This window comes from Lactuca sativa, chromosome 8 (genome assembly GCF_002870075.4).
Source record: "Lactuca sativa cultivar Salinas chromosome 8, Lsat_Salinas_v11, whole genome shotgun sequence".
Lineage (NCBI taxonomy): Eukaryota > Viridiplantae > Streptophyta > Magnoliopsida > Asterales > Asteraceae > Lactuca > Lactuca sativa.
In genome coordinates this window covers 76,984,201-77,004,514 of record NC_056630.2, presented here as the reverse complement: position 1 = coordinate 77,004,514, position 20,314 = coordinate 76,984,201, and the positions used below count along the sequence as shown (strand labels likewise).

The following is a 20,314-nucleotide window of genomic DNA, read 5'->3' as shown; positions in this document are numbered from 1 at the left end:
GAAGTCAATCATACTTCGTTCCAAAAACAAGTCTTAGAGTTAAGATTGTGACATTGAGTGACAAGTCTTAAGAAGGTTTATAACATTCATCAAATGTGGAATTTGAAAAGGTTTTCTTATTCTTGCACATTTGAAATTGGAAAGTTGTGATGTCTTGAAGAAGACAAAGACAAACTAGGACCAATTTTGTGAAGTGTTTTGTCTTGATAAAAGCTACACTAACTCTTGAATATTTGTTTGTCAAGAAATGTTTATTGACAAGAGAATCTTATATGTCAAGGAGTCAGTGGGAGTCTCAATGGTCTTGAAAGGTCTCAAGAACAAATCAAGAATAAACCTTATCGATCATCACTAGCACACAATTTGAGGTTTATAACCTATCGTGTTGACATTATTTTGTTTCTGTGCCATTCCAATTGAGTTAATTATGCATGTGAGTTCTATGAGTTCTAAATTGAACACATAAAAGGCAAGCACCTTGATCAATGAAAAGTACATTGATAGGAAAGGGTGAGCTGCTTAACTACTTGGAAGACATGGTGGGCACTCGTGTTACCATAAGGCAAGAAATCAAGATTGAGAAAGTTCGGTTCATATGAGTTTGGATTTGTCGCAAGCTTTGGTTTTGACAAATTCGCATAGATAGGAACACATACACCATTAAAATCTAAGTGTCATAAGATTCCCTCCTTCATGAAAATGACTGTGAGGAAATGCTTTCACTAAGAGAGATTTTAAGAAGATAGTGATTGTGAAAATTGCATTCTTAAATTCGATTATGGTTACGGTATCCCTTTCCATGATTCGAATTGTGAGATTTGGCAATTCGTCTGAATTGTTTAGACACACATATGAGCTATCTAAGGCAAAGGTGTATAAGATTAAGAAGCTTAGATAAAGGATTATCAAAGCATTAGGTATTAGAAATATGAACTTAAGAAATTCAATAGGTATTGTTTTTCTGGAAGTTAAGTTGGTTTCTGAATACATGTCAAAGCTAGTGGGAGCATAAGTGTTATGCTTATATGATAATAATCATCATGATAGTGGGAGCATAAATGTTGTGCTTGTATGATTATTCAAGCAAGTATTGCAAATTAGCAATATTAATTATAGAAAACAAGAGTTATACTTTGCAAAGTCGTAAGGGTTGAATAATTGTTTTGCTATAATTAAGGGAGAGAATATTATGCTTCATTTCAAATCTAAAGGCTTAGATTGTGGAATGTTAATAAATTTAGTCAACGATACATAGTGCCTTCTCAAAATTTCGATTATGATTATGGCATCCCTCTTCATAATTCAAATTATAAGAACGTGACACATAACATATTATGGCAGAAGATTGATAAAGTATCGTATCTTTATGTAAGACATTATGCATCGTGTCTCATACACTTCGGGTATAGGATCGATTGAAAATGCTCTAATATTTGACCATTCTAAAATTTTCCAAATGTCTAACGCATTAAGAGGGAAAAAGGACAAGAATCCGTTTTGACTAAGATAATTAAACAACTATCAAAGGACGATCCAAAGCTCGCTGAGGATTGGTCGCTTGTGAGTAGTTGGAAATATGATATTGGATGGACCATATCGACATTATTATGAATAGATAAGATTCTATTAAGAATGAGTTGTCATATGGCAAATATGGAAATGGTTCCATATTGGGAGCTGAATATTGAGAATCTATGTCTAGATTAGAAACTTTTATGCAAGAAGGATGTTTAAAGGAATGTACTTTGAGTGAGAGACATCATAGATATTGGCCAAGTCTTGATGATTTTGAGCTATGACTTTACGAAAGGATCATTGCATAAAATGTTAGAATCTAGCATATTCTATAAGTGGCAAGAATTTGATATTCTTACACTTGTGATAAGGATTGGGAGTTGTGAAATGAGTATGATTGGAAATGTGTTCATTTGATCACAAAGTAAGGACCATAAGTAAACATTGTGTGCATGCTGAGAGCATGGGACAAGTGTAGTAATAATTCAAGAAAGAAGTTGATTACCCGAAACAACAAATAATGAGTAATCAATATGGTGATTAAATAAAATGTTTTTATTTATACCCAGAGTTTGGGGCCATATGGGATTAGTATTATTCTTGTGTTTCAGTTTGCATGTTTTGACTTCCTGAATAATTAATTATTTCAGAATAATCAAATTATTCGAACGGACCACAGTCGTTCATATGTTGGAAGTAGGTATGAATGAAGACTGTCGTGAATTGGTGCGTGGATTGTCTAAAGTGTATTAGACATAAGCAAATGTTTGCTGCAACGTTCATGAGTGCTTATGAATATGATTTGAGCATTGGATTAAACCTACGCTCACTTGGATCACTTCATGAATTGTATCATGAGTGATTGGTGAGACGATAACATCTTATATTCTTGAAACCGAGATGTGTGAGTTGTATCTTACGAGTCGGTTACACATTGATAATATGTAAACGCACCAGTAACTTGGTGTTATAAAACATATTGTTGTGTGTGATTCGGTAAGTGAGTGAAAGAAAGCATTGAATCAAAGTTTATCCGTTCCTTTTATCCAAAGTAGGATGAAAGCGATATCTGTGGGCCCCTCGATGATTTAGTGATGTCACATAAGCGCTTGGCCAAACTGGACTAAGTTGATGTGTTCAATTGTAGTCTGTTATCAGTTGTCATAAATCGGGGAACATTATAGAGAGAATGGTTTAAATCCATGTCTCAGTCTATACGATATCTAGAATGGAGGAACATATAATCCCTTATCTAAAGGACATGCTTCTGATAAGATCAGAGTTGACAACGGCTTTTGAAAGCTACGATTGCAGACCAGGATCTGAAGTCATATGCAGAATAGTTATTAGACTTATCCAAGTGGGAGACTGTTGGATTAGTGTCTAAGTCCATAACTATTTTGGTATGTACTTGACCCGATGGTGCATGGTCCTTTTGGGTTGCCTTCACACCGGTGACTAGACATGATGATTGTTGAGGAGAGAGGCTGGTTTATTGTTAAGAATAATAAATTGGGGTATAAATATGATTTGTTAATATATTATATGATTAATATATTAATTTGGAATCATATTATTAATTAGTATTTAATCAGAAATTAATTAGGAATTAATTTTGGGATTAAAGGAACTGACTGAAAGTGTAGGGGCCATTTTGTAATTATTCAATAGTTGAGGCTTTGGGCCATTGGATCACCTTTATTAAGGCTTGAACGAAAATCCTAGAAGGATCTAGGAGTTTTCGTCCAAGGGCTTAAGGAAAGGAGTCCATGGACTTGCTTAGGCTCTAAGCTAAGGGATTAGGGTTTACACCTTGAAACCCTAGTTAGCCTTAAGTATAAATAGCACCTTAAGGCACTAAGATTTCGTCCAAGCTTTAGGAAACCCTAAAAGGGACGAAATCTAGGGCAAGATACCCTTTTCTCCTCTCTCCAATATTTGTCATTTCACCTAGTGTGTTTGTGAGCCATTAGAGGTACTACACTTGTGGTACTTGCTTTCAAGAGTTAAGGAAATTCAAGGAACTAGTTGTTATTACTATATAACAACAAAACTTATGTATTCTATTCTTTTATATGGATTTCGAAAATAATAATAGCATGCCAGGTTTCTTTTTGTGTTCATAAAGTTGTATAACTAATAGTGAAAACATAGATCCAACTCTAGGGTTGCATGCACACATATGATTGTTTGTATAAACCCATTAGTTTCAAGTTATGTTTGAAGTCTTTCCAGGATGGATGCAGTTTGTCAATGATGGTTGACACAACAATGGACTCATCGATATTCATATGGTGCAGTTTAAAGTAACTGTATATGCCAAGGAGTTCATTGAATTGTTCAGTAACAGACCTTGAGTCGTCCATCTTATAATTGTTAAAGTTACTGACCAGAAACTTCTTGCTAGAAGCATCCTCGGTGATATACTTCAACTCAAGGGTGCCCCACAACTCCTTGGCACTCAAGGCTTCACTATGGATATCAAATAAAGCATCAGGCATACCGTTAAGAATGTGACCTTTGCAGATGTAGTCATCGTTGTCCCACTTCTGTCTCCTTATCTCTTCAATAGTCTCAACAACACCTTCCTCTGGCTCCGCTGGTCTTGGAGTACCAGCACCTATGCTGCTTTCAGAGTTGTCAGCATGAAGTGCATCTTCTTCTTCCAGCTCCTGAAGTCGACGCCTTCGAACTTCTCCAGCTTTGTAAACTTAGTGGTTATCTCGCGGAATGAGTCACCCATCTCCAAAAATAGTAAATATCAGTTTGAATGTTGGGAAATTTAGGGTTTATGGTGGAGATCTGGATACCAACTTGGATCGTAATATCACTTTCCGAACTGATATTTCTACCCTGGGTCTGGGTTACAAGAAATTCATCCTAGGATAATCATAGTGGACACTTACGATTCTAGGCACAGAAATCGTAAGCCAATATGCTAGAGGATTTTTGAAAGTATGATGAAAACGAGAGCTTAAGATCGTCCCATTTTTCTGAAAAGAATAGTCGTTTATATAATAAACGATATTAGGGTTTCATTAAGGTTGGGCCGCTATGGATTCCTTTGGAAGGAAGTTAGGGTAATCCGGATTTTAATGAGGATTTAGGGTTACCAAAACTAACGAGTTTCGTTAGTTTTACCATAATCACTCTCAAGAATCGAAATATCACACTAGCGGGACACCAGCTAAGGGCTATGCCCCTTGGACCCTGCTAGGGGCGCTGCCCCTAGACCCCGCCAAAGGGGTGTTGCCCTTTTGGAAACCCCAGACCCAGGGGCGCTGGCTCTAGACCCCCGACTAGTCATCGAATCGGCTACTAAGTTGATCTTATACATGCGTGCACTCCGTACCAACCCGTACACATATTAGAAAACAAACTAAGAAGCCCCTTAGCTCACATGATAATTCAAGTTACATAAAATGACATGGTGAAACTAAAATCACCAACATCTTACTCCTCTGCATATTGTTCTTTACACGAGAACCACAATGATTCTTTGTATCCTGGCTGCCACTGCAGGTAGCAACGCTGACACCAAATGTTCCGACGATGTAAGAACTTTATTTTGCTGTTCTGATGACCAGATATGTCCTCTGCGCTGTCAACAACCGTTCTCACACACTCTGAGACCAAAATACTCGTTGTAGATCATCAACTACTCGAAATTGCTTTGCTTGTGATTAATCTTCTCAAAAAACAATGTCTCCTTGTTATCATCTCCGACAACCCCCATCGATGTTTCCCTCTGATCTAACCACCGCCTCCTACGATTACAAAAGCCTAGTATAGGGTGGAGTTACCAGATTCTTTGTAGGGGTCGTTTATCACTATTGTGTGTAACTCAACTCAATCGCCACCGTGTTTGGACAACATTAACCTCCTTCCAGTAACACACATGGGAGGAGCTCTGAGGGTTCGGAACATGATAATCAATTTTCCTGAAGTTGGCTGACCACCGACCAGAAACCATTCCCAAATTCATCTTGAAAACTGACAAGCAGAAAGAACACATAATTTATATCAAGCGATTCTTTTTATATATCGAACTTCAAGTTAAATTTCCATGGGACTCTAAAACATGAAACGAAAAACATTTCTGTAAAATTTGATGATCAGAATCCCTAATAGAAAATCTCAATTTGTTTATACCTAAAATAGAAATAGAGTGATTATGTTCGATGAGAAACTAAACGGACAAAACACACAATCGAAGGAAGGCATCGAGAAATTGAGAAAAATGTTAGAAATAACTGAAATTGAAAAGGAAAGAGATGTGTGTAAACACATGCGTCTCTTGTGTACTCGTTTGCTAAGTACTTCTCCATTGATCTTCTCTGTGCGCACTAGAGTTTTGGTAATGGGGAGGCAGAGTTTTGGTAATGGGGAGGCAGGGGATGAAACTGAGCAATGTGTATGTATGTGTGTGCGCGCCTTTCTCTTGCCTTTATCTCCACATATGGGAAGAATTTTTAATTGTTATCAGTTTATCACTAAACCAACCGCCATATGATTGATATGTAGATGAAAGTTTGACAGATGGGAAGAAATTAGAATGACGAAGCTACATGTCAACACTTTCTAGCCAAATAAAAAAGGCAAATAACAAACTAACCGGTTATAATGGGTTTGTTACATAAATTAGCGGTAGAACACAAGTTGGTTCCCTTCATATGCAAAATAAATAAATAAATAAATAATAAGATGACAAACTTTTTAAAATAAAACTGATAAATTGGTTGGGCTAAAGTGACAATGAAACAAACAAGTTGGGAGCACGTTGAAACTTATCCAAAGTGTAATCTAATACTTACAATCTATTGAAATGATACACAAAATTGTAAATTTAAATACTGATATTATGATTTCAATATATCTAAGTTGGAAATGAGATACACGAACTTGTGGATTTGTTAATAGGAAAAGGGAAAATGTCATGTTATCGTAACGAACTTGTCAAGTTTGTACTAAAAGGTCACCCAATTAATCTTTTTTGTACATTAAGGGAACGACATATAAATTGACCGGTTGAAATGGTCCCTTGACCTGTAATAAAACATTTCCATAACAAAGCAGTATTTTTACCGGTGAGGTGGCTGCCTAGTCACAGCTTATGTGGCAATTGACTCTGGTCCACAGTCAACCCTTGGTCCCCAAGATTGGACACATCGTTACCGGTCCCCCTTATATAAATAAAGCAATGTCCTAATGAGTTTATCACGCCCACTTTGTTACCCTTATCGATCTCTTCGTTTGTTCTTCCTTTCGTTTCCCACTTTGTGAGTCCATCGAACCACCACTTCGAGATCTACAAGCATTAAAGAACACAACCCATAAACGTTTATTAGAATAATTTCTACAATGCACGTGATGAAACTTAATTGTAAAAAAACATATATGAATGGAACAAGAATGGTTTGACTTTGACTGTAGGTAGCAACTAAATTACAACATAACCTATATATGGTATGTATCTAATACGGACTAACAAAGTATGCAAGTACAACCAGGGACACCTTTTATACCAGAAATGTAACTTCTAGCAACCTTAAAACAGATGTGAGATGAAATATAAGTCATAAGATTAAAGATACATAACCTAAAACAATTTCATTAAAACAGAGGAATATATAATATTTCTCTTTAAGACAAAACACACTAAGTTGATCAAATGAAGGCATCACCTGAGTTAGCATTCACACACAGATCGAGAAGCTGCAAAACAAAGAATGAAGCCAATCAATGCATGATTTTGGGTCAATTATAAAATTAACGACCATAGCTAAACATGGTGTAGAATATCACCAATCAATGCATGATTTTGGGTTGATTCTTGATTATTTCATCAATAATTGCAAATTATTGAGCATATTATGGTTTACACATGATATATATTAACGTCAACCTGAAAATCCATTACCCATAAACACCAGTATGCCGGTTTATGTATAATCTGAGTAAAAGATCGAAAGAACATAAAAACTCACAAGGACCTTGAAGTAGATGTAATCATCGGCGTTGAAGCACCTTCATAAAGATGAATATAGCACCAATTATTGATTGAAAAATGGAAATTTTCAAACTTCATGGTTGGATTCACAAAACAACCACCATGCTTTTCTTACAAGAATTAGTATACAATACTTACCTAGTTCTTCATGATGTTGGGTCATAAGGGCCTTGTAATGACCAATTGCTTCTTGTAAAACAGCACCCATTTGCTAATTTGTTAGTTATTCCAAAATCAAATGATTTTCGTGAAGAAAAATCACGAATTTATTTCAGAAAGGGAAGAACAGAATATTATCCATAATTGAATTTATTACCCACCCAAGTTCAAGGTAAGCTTTTGGACGTTGTACATTGAAATCAAGATCCCATCTTTGCAAAGAGATCAAGGAATTCTACCAGTGAAGTTGTTTTTGTTGAACCTCAAAACTACCAAATATGTAAGTTTTTTCCCGATACATTTGGGAATATTTCCACCGAGTTTATTGTCACCCAAATCTATGACTTCCAAAACTTGTAGATTCCCTAATTCCCGAGGAAGTTTACCGATAAAGCTATTGTTGTTCATAATTTAAGCAATATAATAATGAATTACGAGCAATTGAACATGGAATGCTACTAGAGAGCTGATTTGAGCTTAATCTCATGCAGATTCCAAACACAATTGGTAATTTTCACCTGATACAATAGACAAATTTAATAATTTATTGTTCCATTAAAAATATAAACAAAATTGCCAACAAATTTAATTAAAAGAATGCTCAAAGGTATTTTAATATATATCAACTTACAATATTTTTAGATAAAGGGTAAGATGGTAACTTTACTTGGAACATGACCAAAATTGCTATAAAACATCAAAATAACCACCAAAATTGCAACAAATTCTTTTATTGTTTTGGAACAAAAATGTTTTTTTGAGGATAACTAGTCAAATCTATTCATAAGAAGTCTAATTACTTTCACGGTAGACCTCACATATGAATTTGAAGTCGATAAAGTAGCCCCCAAAGTTCACATATTTGTTCTATTATTATTTTTTCACACTGTATTAAACCTTAAACGTTGGGCTACTTTAACTGAATGCAACATTCATTTTATTTATTTGTTTGTGTTTATTATTTAATCAGGCTGTGGTATATATTAGACAATGTGTTTTCAAATTATATGGTTTAGGCAAAATATTTTATCCACTTGAAGCAATTCAAAGTACACAACAAAACTCACCAGTAATTAGAAATAATATAGTATCAGAAGTGACTTTATGACCCTCTTTACATCTATTGTCAATAATGATATGCCTTGTTGAGGATTACATAACATAAATGATGATGAGAAAAACATAGCTATCCTATCCTATCGAAAACCATCTTACTCTTCAGGAAGGGCAAAATGGACCACCAGTTTAATGCAACAAATACATACAATACAACTTCATGTTAGTCAGAGTGATTGTCTAATTAGACTGAACACCATACAAACAAACACAAAAATATGAGATTAACCCTAATCTAATCTCATAACTTGCAGACTCATGAGAATATAATCAAACAATCAACCAAGATCACTCCCATTGCAGATTCATACTAGACCATAGTCCTCTCTAAATACCAAATCCAACAAAAAACAAAACTCCACCTTTCACCCAAACATCCTCTTTCTAAACATGAAAAACTAGAAATTTTACAAATGAAGAAATAAATAATGAGTCAGTTACATGGTTCTTACTTACTTGGACCAATGTAGAGGAAAACTGAGGGATGCAACCGCATGTTGGGAGTGAGAGCAGCAGCAGAAGGTCGAGAATTAAAAAGAAAAAAAAATCTACAACTCAAATACATAGTAATCTAAATCTACAACTTCATCATGTATAAATACCAAATCCAAAAGAAATTTTGTAAATTAGCACCTCTAAACAACACTGATATCACAAAAGCCATACAAATACAAAATCCAAATAGTAATACATTAGAATAAGCATATCTCAAAAGCAAAACTATCACTGATAACATGCATTCAAGAACTACTTGCATTCCACATGATCTATGCAGCTATTCTCTTCCTCTCTTGAACTTGGCAACTCTTACCACAACTGCAACGTATATCTTATCCATGGTTTCCTCAGCAAACATGAAAAGTTTGTGTCTCCACTGCTTCTTGAACATCAGAACTCCAATAACACCCCAAAACCCTGTTCCAAAACCACTCATTATATCCACATAAAACAACCATACCTCCATCTTCTCATCAGCTGCTTTGTGTTTCTTCTTGCTTGTTGTTGTTGTTGAATCTTGATGATTTGAGCAAGTGTTTTGCAATGGAGGTCCACATAGATGTTTGTTCCCAGCATATATTGATGGATCATCAATAAGCGTCTGCAGTTGATTTCCTGTTGGAATTTGTCCCGAAAAGTTGTTGTGTGACAAATTCAAATGGCTCAAAAAAGTCAAAGCTGCCATGCTTGGAGGGATGCTCCCGCTCAACTCGTTTTTTGAGAAATTAAGAGTTTCCAACTTCATCATCTTTCGAATGCTCTCTGGAATACCCCCACTCAGATGATTATTAGACAGATTCAGACCCACCAACTTAGAAAGTGTAGTTAGCTCAACCGGTATTTCTCCCACAAGTTTATTGCTTGAAAGGTCCATGTTAAACACTATATCCCAAGTTGTTGTATATTCAAGATCAACACCTTTCATGACCTGAATCACATTCTTATCATGATCGATATCTAAAAAATGCTCATATATCGAGTGACTCACAACCATGCCATTTAAGTTTCCTACACACGGAGGGATGGTTCCGGTTAAGTTGTTGTATGCAAGATCCAAAATTTGAAGATTTGAACTTTTGCAAAGAGATGGAGGAATTCTACCAGTAAAGTTGTTTTTGTGTAAACTCAAAACTACCAAAGATGTAAGTTTTTTCCCTATCCAATTGGGTATATTTCCATATAATTTATTGTCACCCAAATCTAAGACTCCCAAACCTTGGAGATTCCCTAATTCTGGAGGAACTTCACCAGTAAAGTTATTTTTGTTCAAATTTAACCAAAGTAATGATGAAATAAGAGCAATTGAACTAGGAATGGCACCAGAGAGCTGATTTGAGCTTAATCTCATGGCAGTCAAACCCTGCAGATTCCCCATACAGTTGGGAATTTTCCCACTTAACATGTTTCTTGAAAGATCAAGCACTTCCAAATCTGTTCTTCTGCATAATGACCGTGGAATTGACCCACTGAAAAGGTTATATTCCAGAAGTAATACATGTAAAAGCCCATATACATCACCATTTCCTGCATTAGGAAGGTTTTTCAAAGATCCGCTGAGTTTGTTGTGAGAGAGATCTAACCAAGAAATGATGGGCATCTTCCGCAGCCATGTGGGCAGCGGCCCTGAAAGTGTAGCATTGGACAACTCTAACTCTTCAAGTTTCCTCAGATGTCGAAGCCACTGCGGAAATCCATTCCCGATATTGCAAGAGCTGAGACGAAGAGATATCAACTTGAATGGAGGTATCCACCCACATGAAACATTCAATGTCAGCTTACTGTTAGAAGAAGCATCCAAGTACTTCAACATCGAAAGGTTAGCCAAATGGGCTTCAGTAACTGCTCCTTCCAATGAATTGTGAGAGATAGAGAGAGTACGGAGTTTGGCAAGTTGCCCAATCGAAACTGGAATAGTCCCGTCTAATAAATTAGAACGTAGATACAATTCTGTTAAAGCTGCTAATTTTCCAAGGGATTCTGGAATTGAACCATTCAATTTGTTGGAAAAAAGGAAAAGTTGGGTAAGGTTCCCAAGGAATTCTGGAATGGGACCAGTCAACTGGTTTTCAGATAGATCAAGTACTTGTAAAAATCTTAATCCTGTTACAGATTCAGGGATTGAACCGGTCAGTTTGTTGTATGATAGATCAAGATCTCTTAAGTTTGCCAGTCCTCCAAGTGTTTCTGGAATTCTACCTTTTAAACTCCGACTTAATTCCAGCAACTCCAAAGAATATTGGGAGCATTCTGATGCGTTTGTTGGTGGGTCAGTCATTTCCATACGGAACACATTATTTGTCACACGCAATTGTTTCAGGTGGCACTGTCTCCAGATTCCAACATCCTCAATCTGCTTAAACTTGTTACCAGAAAGATGAAGCTCTAGAAGTTTAGGCATAATAGGAAGAGATGAATTCAACATGGTATCTGAAAGGTCAAGGACTTCTAGGGAGCTCATGTTTGTCAATACAGATGGAAATATACCTCCAAGTGGATTATTGCTAAGATCGAGGTGCTGGATGTTAGAAAGTGTACTGTAATTAAGATGTGGAGAAGACAGATGCGTCTTATCCAGCCCACAACCTGACAAATGAAGCTCTGACAAAGAAGGGATCATGCTTAGTAGGTTTGGAAAGTTCCATGCCAAACTATGATTAAATCCAGAAAGACCGAGGAATGTTAGAGATATCATGTTTTGAAGAAGGCCAGGGAGTGGACCTTTGAAAGAATTGTAGCCAAGATCGAGGTGTTTTATATTAGGAAGTATTCTACTGGAATTAAGAAAAGGACCAAGATTAACATTGGAAAGTCTACAATGTGACAAACTTAACTCTTTTAAGGAGGGAATCATGTGAAGCATCATGTCCCAGTTTTGTGCTCCACTAAGATCCACATAACTCAAGTTGAGAAGCTCGAGTGACGAAAGGCCAAAAGCCCATGCCATATCATCTGCCTTGAGTTCATTATAATTTGAACTAAGATCAAGAACCCTTAAATTAGAAAGATTTCCAATGTGAGGAGGAATAATACCATCAAAATTAGCATCAGACAGATTCAGGTAACTCAGGTGTTTCAAGGATCCAATAAACTCAGGGATCCGACTTCCATGGAAATTATTCCCACTCAAGTCGAGGTATTTGAGATGCCTCAACTCTGCCAAAGAAGAACTCACCTTGTTACCAGCTAAGTGATTGTAGGGGTAGGGCCAATCTCCTTTGAGATGAAGGCGTTGAACATTTCCAGTGACACCGTCACACTGGATTCCTTCCCACAGGCAACACTCATTTCCAACCCATGATGACAACATTTCAAAAGGATCTTGGATACTGTGTTTGAAGTTGAGAAGAGCAAGTCGCTCTTGCTCAGAGCAAAGGACGCTAACATTTCCAACCCCCAAACAAGTATATTTGGCTGCAAACAAAAACACACATATGAAAATGATATGAATGCCCAAACCCATCTGATTACCCATTATCAACCCTAACTCAGTTTTAGTTTAGAAGAAAGTTTAAGTAGAAAGATGGGCTGTGATGATGAACCGATGGTTTATGTTGATCATGTAACCACAACCTTACATTTATAAAGAAATCAATGAAGAATATAACTTGTTGAATATTGGAAGACTTGGAAGTCAATTAAAAATTTGTAACCACAAACTTATATTTTTGTGTCCCCATGGCACACACAATTAAATAACAGCACAGTATTTGACAAACAAGTATTTCCATTTTCGTAAAATCATAGATAGATTATAAATTTTTGTAAATGATAGTTACAATTATAAACTTGGAATTAGAATTAGGCTACATACATTTCATTTCCAATAGGTCTAATGGGTAAAATTTAAAACCGTGGGAAAATATAAAACAATTAGATGGGTTGAGCAGGTCAAATGAGTGGAAACCTACCTATGGTATGATTTAATGCTTACGCTTCTAAATCACAATATTAGAAATCATTTTATTAATTTGATATTCTAAGTCTAAATAAAAACAATGCTCAAGATTACTAATCAATATGTTCACACTTTCTGATACATAAGAGGTCCATTCAGTTCTATTATTAGTTTTTGACACTACATTGGCCTCCCTAAATCACATGCAATATACATTTTGTTTATTTGTGTTATTTTATTATATGAAACTAATAATTTTAATTTATCACAACAAAATTAATTACAAGTTGCAAACTAAGTAGTAGATCATTCACTAGGGGTGTAAGTGAGCCGAGCTGCTCAGGATCGACTCGTTAAAAGCTCGACTCAAGATCGAATTAAACGAGCCCGAGCCGAGCTCGAGCCTAAATATGAGGCTCGTTTATTAAACGAGCTAGATCCGAGCTTCAATCAGTGAGCTCGCAGCCTAAATGAGCCTATATATAATATACATTATTATTATTTTTATATATTAAAATAAAAAAAATATATATTTGAGGAATTAGGGATGTAGGGTAGTAGTAAACGAGCTTGAATCGAGCCTAAGCTTATTTAGGCTCATGATCATACTAAAAACAAGCCGATCTTGAGCCCGAGCTGAGTCTGTACAACTCTTCACGAGCCGAGCGTGGTGCAATAAAGCTCAAATCGAGCCGAGCTCGAGCTCGATCCCCTCATAACTTAAACGAGCCCGAGCCGAGCCTGGCCGGCTCGTTTACACCTCTATCATTCACTACTAAAGTACTCAAGTATTCAAGAAAATGTCACTAAATACCCCATGTGATTATTGTGATGGGAGACTTGGAAGTTACTATTCCATGGGGCACACATAATAGTTTTTGGCCACAAGACATGGAAGTCAGTTGTTTATTTCTATCCGTAAACTTGTATTGTTTTAATCATGGGGTAGTTTTCTTTTCCTCTCCATCAAAGAAAGTGATAATTAGCTAAATATCCCCCCATGTCACGTGTAAATGCATTTGCCCACAAAAACAATTTAGGTGAACCACATAAAACACAGAATTTGACAAACAAGCATGTGACACGTGAGAGCAACCTTAAAATACTACTAGTCAACAGAACATTGGAAAAACAAACTTGTATTCCTTTTGATAATTTCAAACATAAACACTAATTATATAGAAAACGTGTGTCGGTTTATAAAATAATCAAATTCACCTCGTATGATAAAGGATGCCTGGCTCCCCTGTTCCCTCTCCGATAAAATCCTTGTTCGGGATCTCATTTAGTTGATTTTTTTTACTGAATTTGACATCGTCCCATAGTTTTAGGCTTTGGGAAAAATATATACAATATTCTCAATCTCATTAATTAGCATCATCTAGTTCACTTAAATCACCATTACCCAATTTATTCGAGAAATTCCCAGAATTGACAAAATTAGGTCAGTAAACACAATATATTGATTTAGATTACATCCCAACATCTAGTAATCTTGCAACCACTAATTTAACACATCTTAAGCAAAATTTACAAATATAACGAACATACCTTGTCGGCTCCGACTTTACTGATTTCTCCTCAATCTTCGAATTCCCCTTCTTCCGTCTTTAGCTTTAGAGTGTTTGTTACCTCAAAATGACTGTTGGGCAAAATGGTTTATTTGAAAAAAAAAAAAAAGTTTTTTAATAAGCGTTTATATTAGAATTTATGTTGGTAAAATTAACCAGTCAATAGATTTTTAAAAAAGGGTGTGAGGACGTCAAAAGAACGTGTTTGGGATAACTTTTCAGATAAAAAGTTTTTTTTATAAAATGACTTTTTATAAAAGATTTTTTTTTCAAAAGTTATAGTTTAAAATGTGTTTGGGACAAAAGTTGCTTTTAAGAAGTACAAAAGTTCCAAAAGTCTCAAAAGTCACGTTTTTGTAGGCCTGACAATCGTGTCGTGTTCGGGTTGGCGTGTCGTGGGTTGGCGGGTTGGCAGGTCAAAATATGTCAACCCAAACACGACCCATTTAAATATACAGGTCACGGGTTGGCGGGTCACGTGTTGGCGGGTTTGGAACATAAACCCATATATGACCCGCCAACCCATTTATTTATACGAGTTCAAAGGTTGGCTGGCTTGTGGGTCAGATTTGGGTTTGTGGGTCCGAATTTTAGACATTTAAGTCTTAAACATCCAAATGAAAATTAAAAACATTCATAGAAACATGTTACAGACTTAGCCTTATAGGTTACGACTTACGACCTTAGACCATCCACCACGAGTCAAAATGTCAAAACAGTCAAATGATCTATGAATCAATGGTATATATTATATAATACTTATTAAATATTCATACTTGATACATAAATACATTTAAAAATGAAATAATTTTTTTTATTAAGAATATAAACGGGTTGGCGGGTTAACCCATTTATTTTTTGAGAAACCCATATATGACCCGTTTAATAAACAGGTTGGCGGGTTGGCAGGTTAGCGGGTTGGCAGGTTGAAAAACTCAACTCAAACCCATTTATTTCGTGTCGTGTCGTGGGTCGTATCGCGTGTCGTGTCGAAAATTGTCAGCCCTACGTTTTTGTGACTTTTGAAATTAGCCTTTTTTCCTCTTGCTCAAAAGTTGTTTAAAAAGAACTTTTTAACTTAGACAAACATCTTTTGCACCTTTTTGACTTTTCTGAAAAGTGAAAAGTCAAAAAGTTGTTTTTAAAGCATTCCCAAACACCCTCTCATCATTCATTTATTAAAAAATTGTATATTTTATCAGATAAAAAAACTAATTTGCCCTTAATAATTTCTTTTTAACCCCCCCCCCCCCCCCTCTCTCTTCATTTTCCCCAGATTACTTTTGTCCCCCTAGTTCTCATGAAACAAAAATGGTGGGCCTCTTGGAACAAAAATAGCGAACCTGAAGCTACCGAAACCCATCATCAATCTTCTTTCTCACCCCTTCTTCTTTTCCACCGATCCGACAGCCATCAGTCAACGCCATCACCTCTGCAACTCGCCATCACCATCATAGCTCACCACCACCATATATATTCTTCAATTTCCGAGTGGTACGGGTGTCGCTGTTGACGTATAAGCCCAAACTAGCGGTTATTGTCACCCATCGCTGACACCACTATGCTCCATGGGAGGTTTAAGACACTGACATTTTCAGGCACGGTACTCCAGCCGCCGGTGCAATGTTGGTGGGTTATCAATATTTTTGGCAATCGTAGGGGGAAAATGGTGGGTGGGATCTCGGTTGGTAAATTAGTTGCTTCCAGTCCGATGGTTCTTATTGATATGAGATGATGGAGTGCACCGGAGATCGAAGAGAGTTAACAGATTATATAAAGAGAGAGAGAGAGAGAGAGGGAGAGTTGTGGTCCGTCGATGATGGAGGATTGTGGTCAAGCGACTCATTGCCAAAGTATTGTTCGAGGATCGATACCAGAGTTATTTCTAGTGGTGGTGTTTGTAGGAGATTCTGATGACATAGTTTCATCGTACACAAAATTGATTTACCCAACTTTGACACTTTATGTTTTCCCAGTCCCTCACATCTCTCTTCCTTTTTAATGTAGGTTTTCAAGTATCTTCTATAACACCTTGTTTCAAGATATTTCTTAATTCAGGGTTTGTGGGCCGTAATTCGATCAAGTAAAGTTTATCCTATAATATGGTCAACATAAATTGAAATTTCCTCGTATTCATACCTAATATCTATAAACTAGGCATAGTCCAAATCATCTTCTATGATGATGTCATCTTGAGAGAAGGATGTTGAACTCATCACACGTCATCATTGATGATCTCATCAGTGTTAGAGTTAGTTAGGTTGTTAGACGCTCCATTGTAAAGTTATTACAAGATACAACATGGTACTTTTGTAATCTATATAGAACAGAGTATAGAATAAGAAGATCATCATGATCAAATTACATGAAACTCTTTTGTATCTCCTTCATTTTCGTTTCTTTATTTACTATATCCACCTAGGTTGAAAACTTCCATGCCCATTACATGCATACTATACATAGTAGATGAATTGCATAAAGATCGCAATGTATTACATGAAATAACTTTTTAAACTTCCATATACTTTCTTGCAATGATATACTTTAACAACTTGATGTTTTTCTTCTAGTCCACTCACGTAGTAAAACACATTATCCTCAAAAAGTGTTTTCCTAGTATATTTCATTCTTCCAATTTATATAGATTGTCATACACACCCCTTCTACTAATTAGGTTTTCACAAAATATATAATCTCTATTTTTTTTCAAAGAAAATTACACGAATGGTCCTTGTAGTTTGGAGTAATTTGCATGGTTAGTCACTAACTTATTTTTTTTAATTTGGACCATCCGTGTAGTTTGATTTCGTTGTGTCTTTGGTCACTAGCAGACTTATAATGACTATTTTTTGCATAATGATATATTTTTATTTTGTTAATCCTTTTTTATTATTTCAACTATTTTTAAATAATTTAAACTATTAATATATTGTTGAAAACGGGACCCACCGGTCTAGCCCCACCTTAATCCTCTTCTTGTTCCCCACATCACATCCGGTCACTATCTCCGGTCATAGATCCAATTCCCGGCAGCAACTCCGGTCATCATCCCCGGCCACAGATTCAGTACCACATAGATCACTCAAACTAAACACAAATCCAACCATAAACTTGTGTAAAGTTCAATAATAAATCAGAAATACATCTAAAATCGAACTTGTACCTCAAATCCAAAACCAAAATCATTGATACAAAAATCTCAAATATGCTCCAGGTGAATTGACACAAGAGAACATTTTATGCCATTGAGACTCGATAGATTGATCGGTAATTAGAGAAACTATTACAAATAGATTTACAATTTAACGATTTAACGAAGGGCACTCACAATTCAATGCAACTGCATCCAATGTTTTCGCCACAGTTTTCTTATTTTGGTGGATCGGAGGTGTCTAACTTGAAGCTTCCAGTGTTCTCCATCCTCCACCCTGGAATGATTCGACATTGATTCCGTTTGACATTTCAAACCTTAGATTAAACCTGTGATGAAGAAATCAAAATCCAGAAATCGTTGGTTAATTTGGTCACAGGATGTCGGGTCTCGCGTAGTAGGTTGCTTCTTCTTGTTGGCTCCAGTGTCATGGAACTGAGGTGGGTTGTGGGTGTCACCGGTTAAGAGGAGAAGGACGACAGATAATGGTTCCATGATTTAGGGTAAAAGAGTGAAGATGATCGGAAGGAGGAGTGAGCAAGATATTTCCTTAAACACAATCACCAGACAACAGTGTGAAGGTTTTCGTCATCGGCAGCGATTTCAGTGGCACAGGGGAGGTGGCGTCGGAGAGAGAGGAGAAGGATGAAGGGTGAGAGGATGAAGTTGGTCTAGTGGTTTAGTTTTCCTCTTCATTCTTTAGGTATTGTAGGGCCCACATCTAATAAAAAAATTCTTTTATAATTTTATTTAATAAGTTAACAAAAAAAAACAATTAAAATAATATATAAGCATATATCTTTCATTTTAAGTCGGTTAGGGATCAATAACATAACAAAATCAAACTATAGAGACGGTCCGAATTAAAATAATAAGTTAGGGATCAAACGCGAAAATTATCCCAAATCATACGAACCATCCGTTTATTTTACTCTTTTTTCATTATAGTAATATTAAATAAATAATATAATATTTATAACACTTGATTATAAGTTTTTGTAAAATATGTATCGTGTTTTTAAATTTCAATATGTATTTAAATTTTTATATGAATTTAATAAACAAAAAACAAACTTTATATTTATAATTAATTAATATAATTTAATATATAACAAAATATTATAAGTATTAAATATTACATTTAAATTATAATTAGTAGATAAAAATAAACTAGAAATATATAAATATATAAACAAAAGGACTAAAACCGACAACTCAAAATTCATCCATATTTTGAAAGAAATTAACAGTACAACACTAAATATGGTTCATTTATCTCAAAATAAAGAATAAATGGAAATGCTCTGACCAATGCCTTTGTGTTCTGTTCTTGTGGTCGTGATTCGTGAACACATTGATGGTGGTTGCCATGTATGAATAAGTTCCGGTAAACATAAAAAGTAGATAGGATTGATTTTAAACAGTCAAAAAAAAAAAAAAAAAAAACCACGGCAATGACCAAAATGCTTTTGCCCTAGTCACGTGTGTTTGTGTTGGAACCGAGTGCCTTCTCAGGTGGTTGAAACTTCAACTCAACGTGGTAGACAAAAAGTCACAATAGATGAGTGTGTGCGTTCTAATGGAACCTTACAATATTTTCAGATAAACGGTATTAAACCTTGGCCTCCCTTAAATAATTGAATGCATCATCCATTTTATTTATTTGTTTGTAAATTATGAGTAATTTGATTTTAATAACGGTCAATTAGAAGGAAATCTTATGTAGTTATCATCCAAAATGTTAAAAAAAAATCGAGAGAAAAAATGGATCAGGACATATAATCAAGGAAAAAAAAAAGAGAGATTAATCTAAAAACAAGTGTTGCGTTATTTATTTATTTATTTATTTTTTCCTTTTGAATGGCATATTAAATATGGGATTTCATGTTAATCAAATTACAAAAATGGTCCTTGTTGTGTATTATATTTTTCATAGTTGATCCAAATTATATTTTTCATAGTTGATCCAAAGGGTAAATGGGTCATTTTCCAGACTCACGTCAAGGGCTTGAATACTTAAGGGAATAGTAATAGCACAACTATATTTGTCAAATAAAAAATAGGTGAAAAAAATAAAAAATAAATAAATAAAAAACACACATATACACACACAATTCTTAGTCGACATATATATAGGCCTGGCAATGGAGCGGGTTTTGACCCTGATTCGATCCAAACCCTTAACAATTAAATGGGTTTGGAGCATAGTTTTTGATCCGTTTACCCGTTAATGATCCGTACCCGCTAACCCTTTTATTAAAAGGGTCGGGTATGGATCAGCACCGATCCGCTCCATTTATAACCCGCCCCATATAAATTTTAGAAATATAAATTTATATTTTATATTGCCTAAAGTTTACATTAAATTCCAATCAGAAATCCAAAGAGAAAATGCCAAA

At 35.5% G+C, this 20,314-nt stretch overlaps 1 protein-coding gene and 1 long non-coding RNA gene across 2 annotated transcripts; both read right to left on the bottom strand.

Moving 5' to 3' along the window:
- Positions 1 to 9,099: 9,099 nt before the first annotated feature.
- Positions 9,100 to 14,841, bottom strand: LOC111909100 (receptor-like protein EIX2). The gene is made up of 2 exons (XM_052767062.1): positions 14,745 to 14,841; positions 9,100 to 12,709 (listed from the first exon to the last, which is right to left on the bottom strand). The coding sequence occupies exon 2, from the start codon at positions 12,603 to 12,605 to the stop codon at positions 9,576 to 9,578; it is 3,030 nt and encodes a 1,009-aa protein (XP_052623022.1). The 5' UTR covers positions 12,606 to 12,709; positions 14,745 to 14,841; the 3' UTR covers positions 9,100 to 9,575.
- A 2,598-nt stretch (positions 14,842 to 17,439) lies between these two features.
- LOC122195734 (uncharacterized) lies at positions 17,440 to 18,831 on the bottom strand. Its single transcript, XR_006186400.1, has 2 exons — positions 18,093 to 18,831; positions 17,440 to 17,851 (listed from the first exon to the last, which is right to left on the bottom strand). It is a non-coding gene; the product is annotated as an uncharacterized LOC122195734 (long non-coding RNA).
- Positions 18,832 to 20,314: the final 1,483 nt, after the last annotated feature.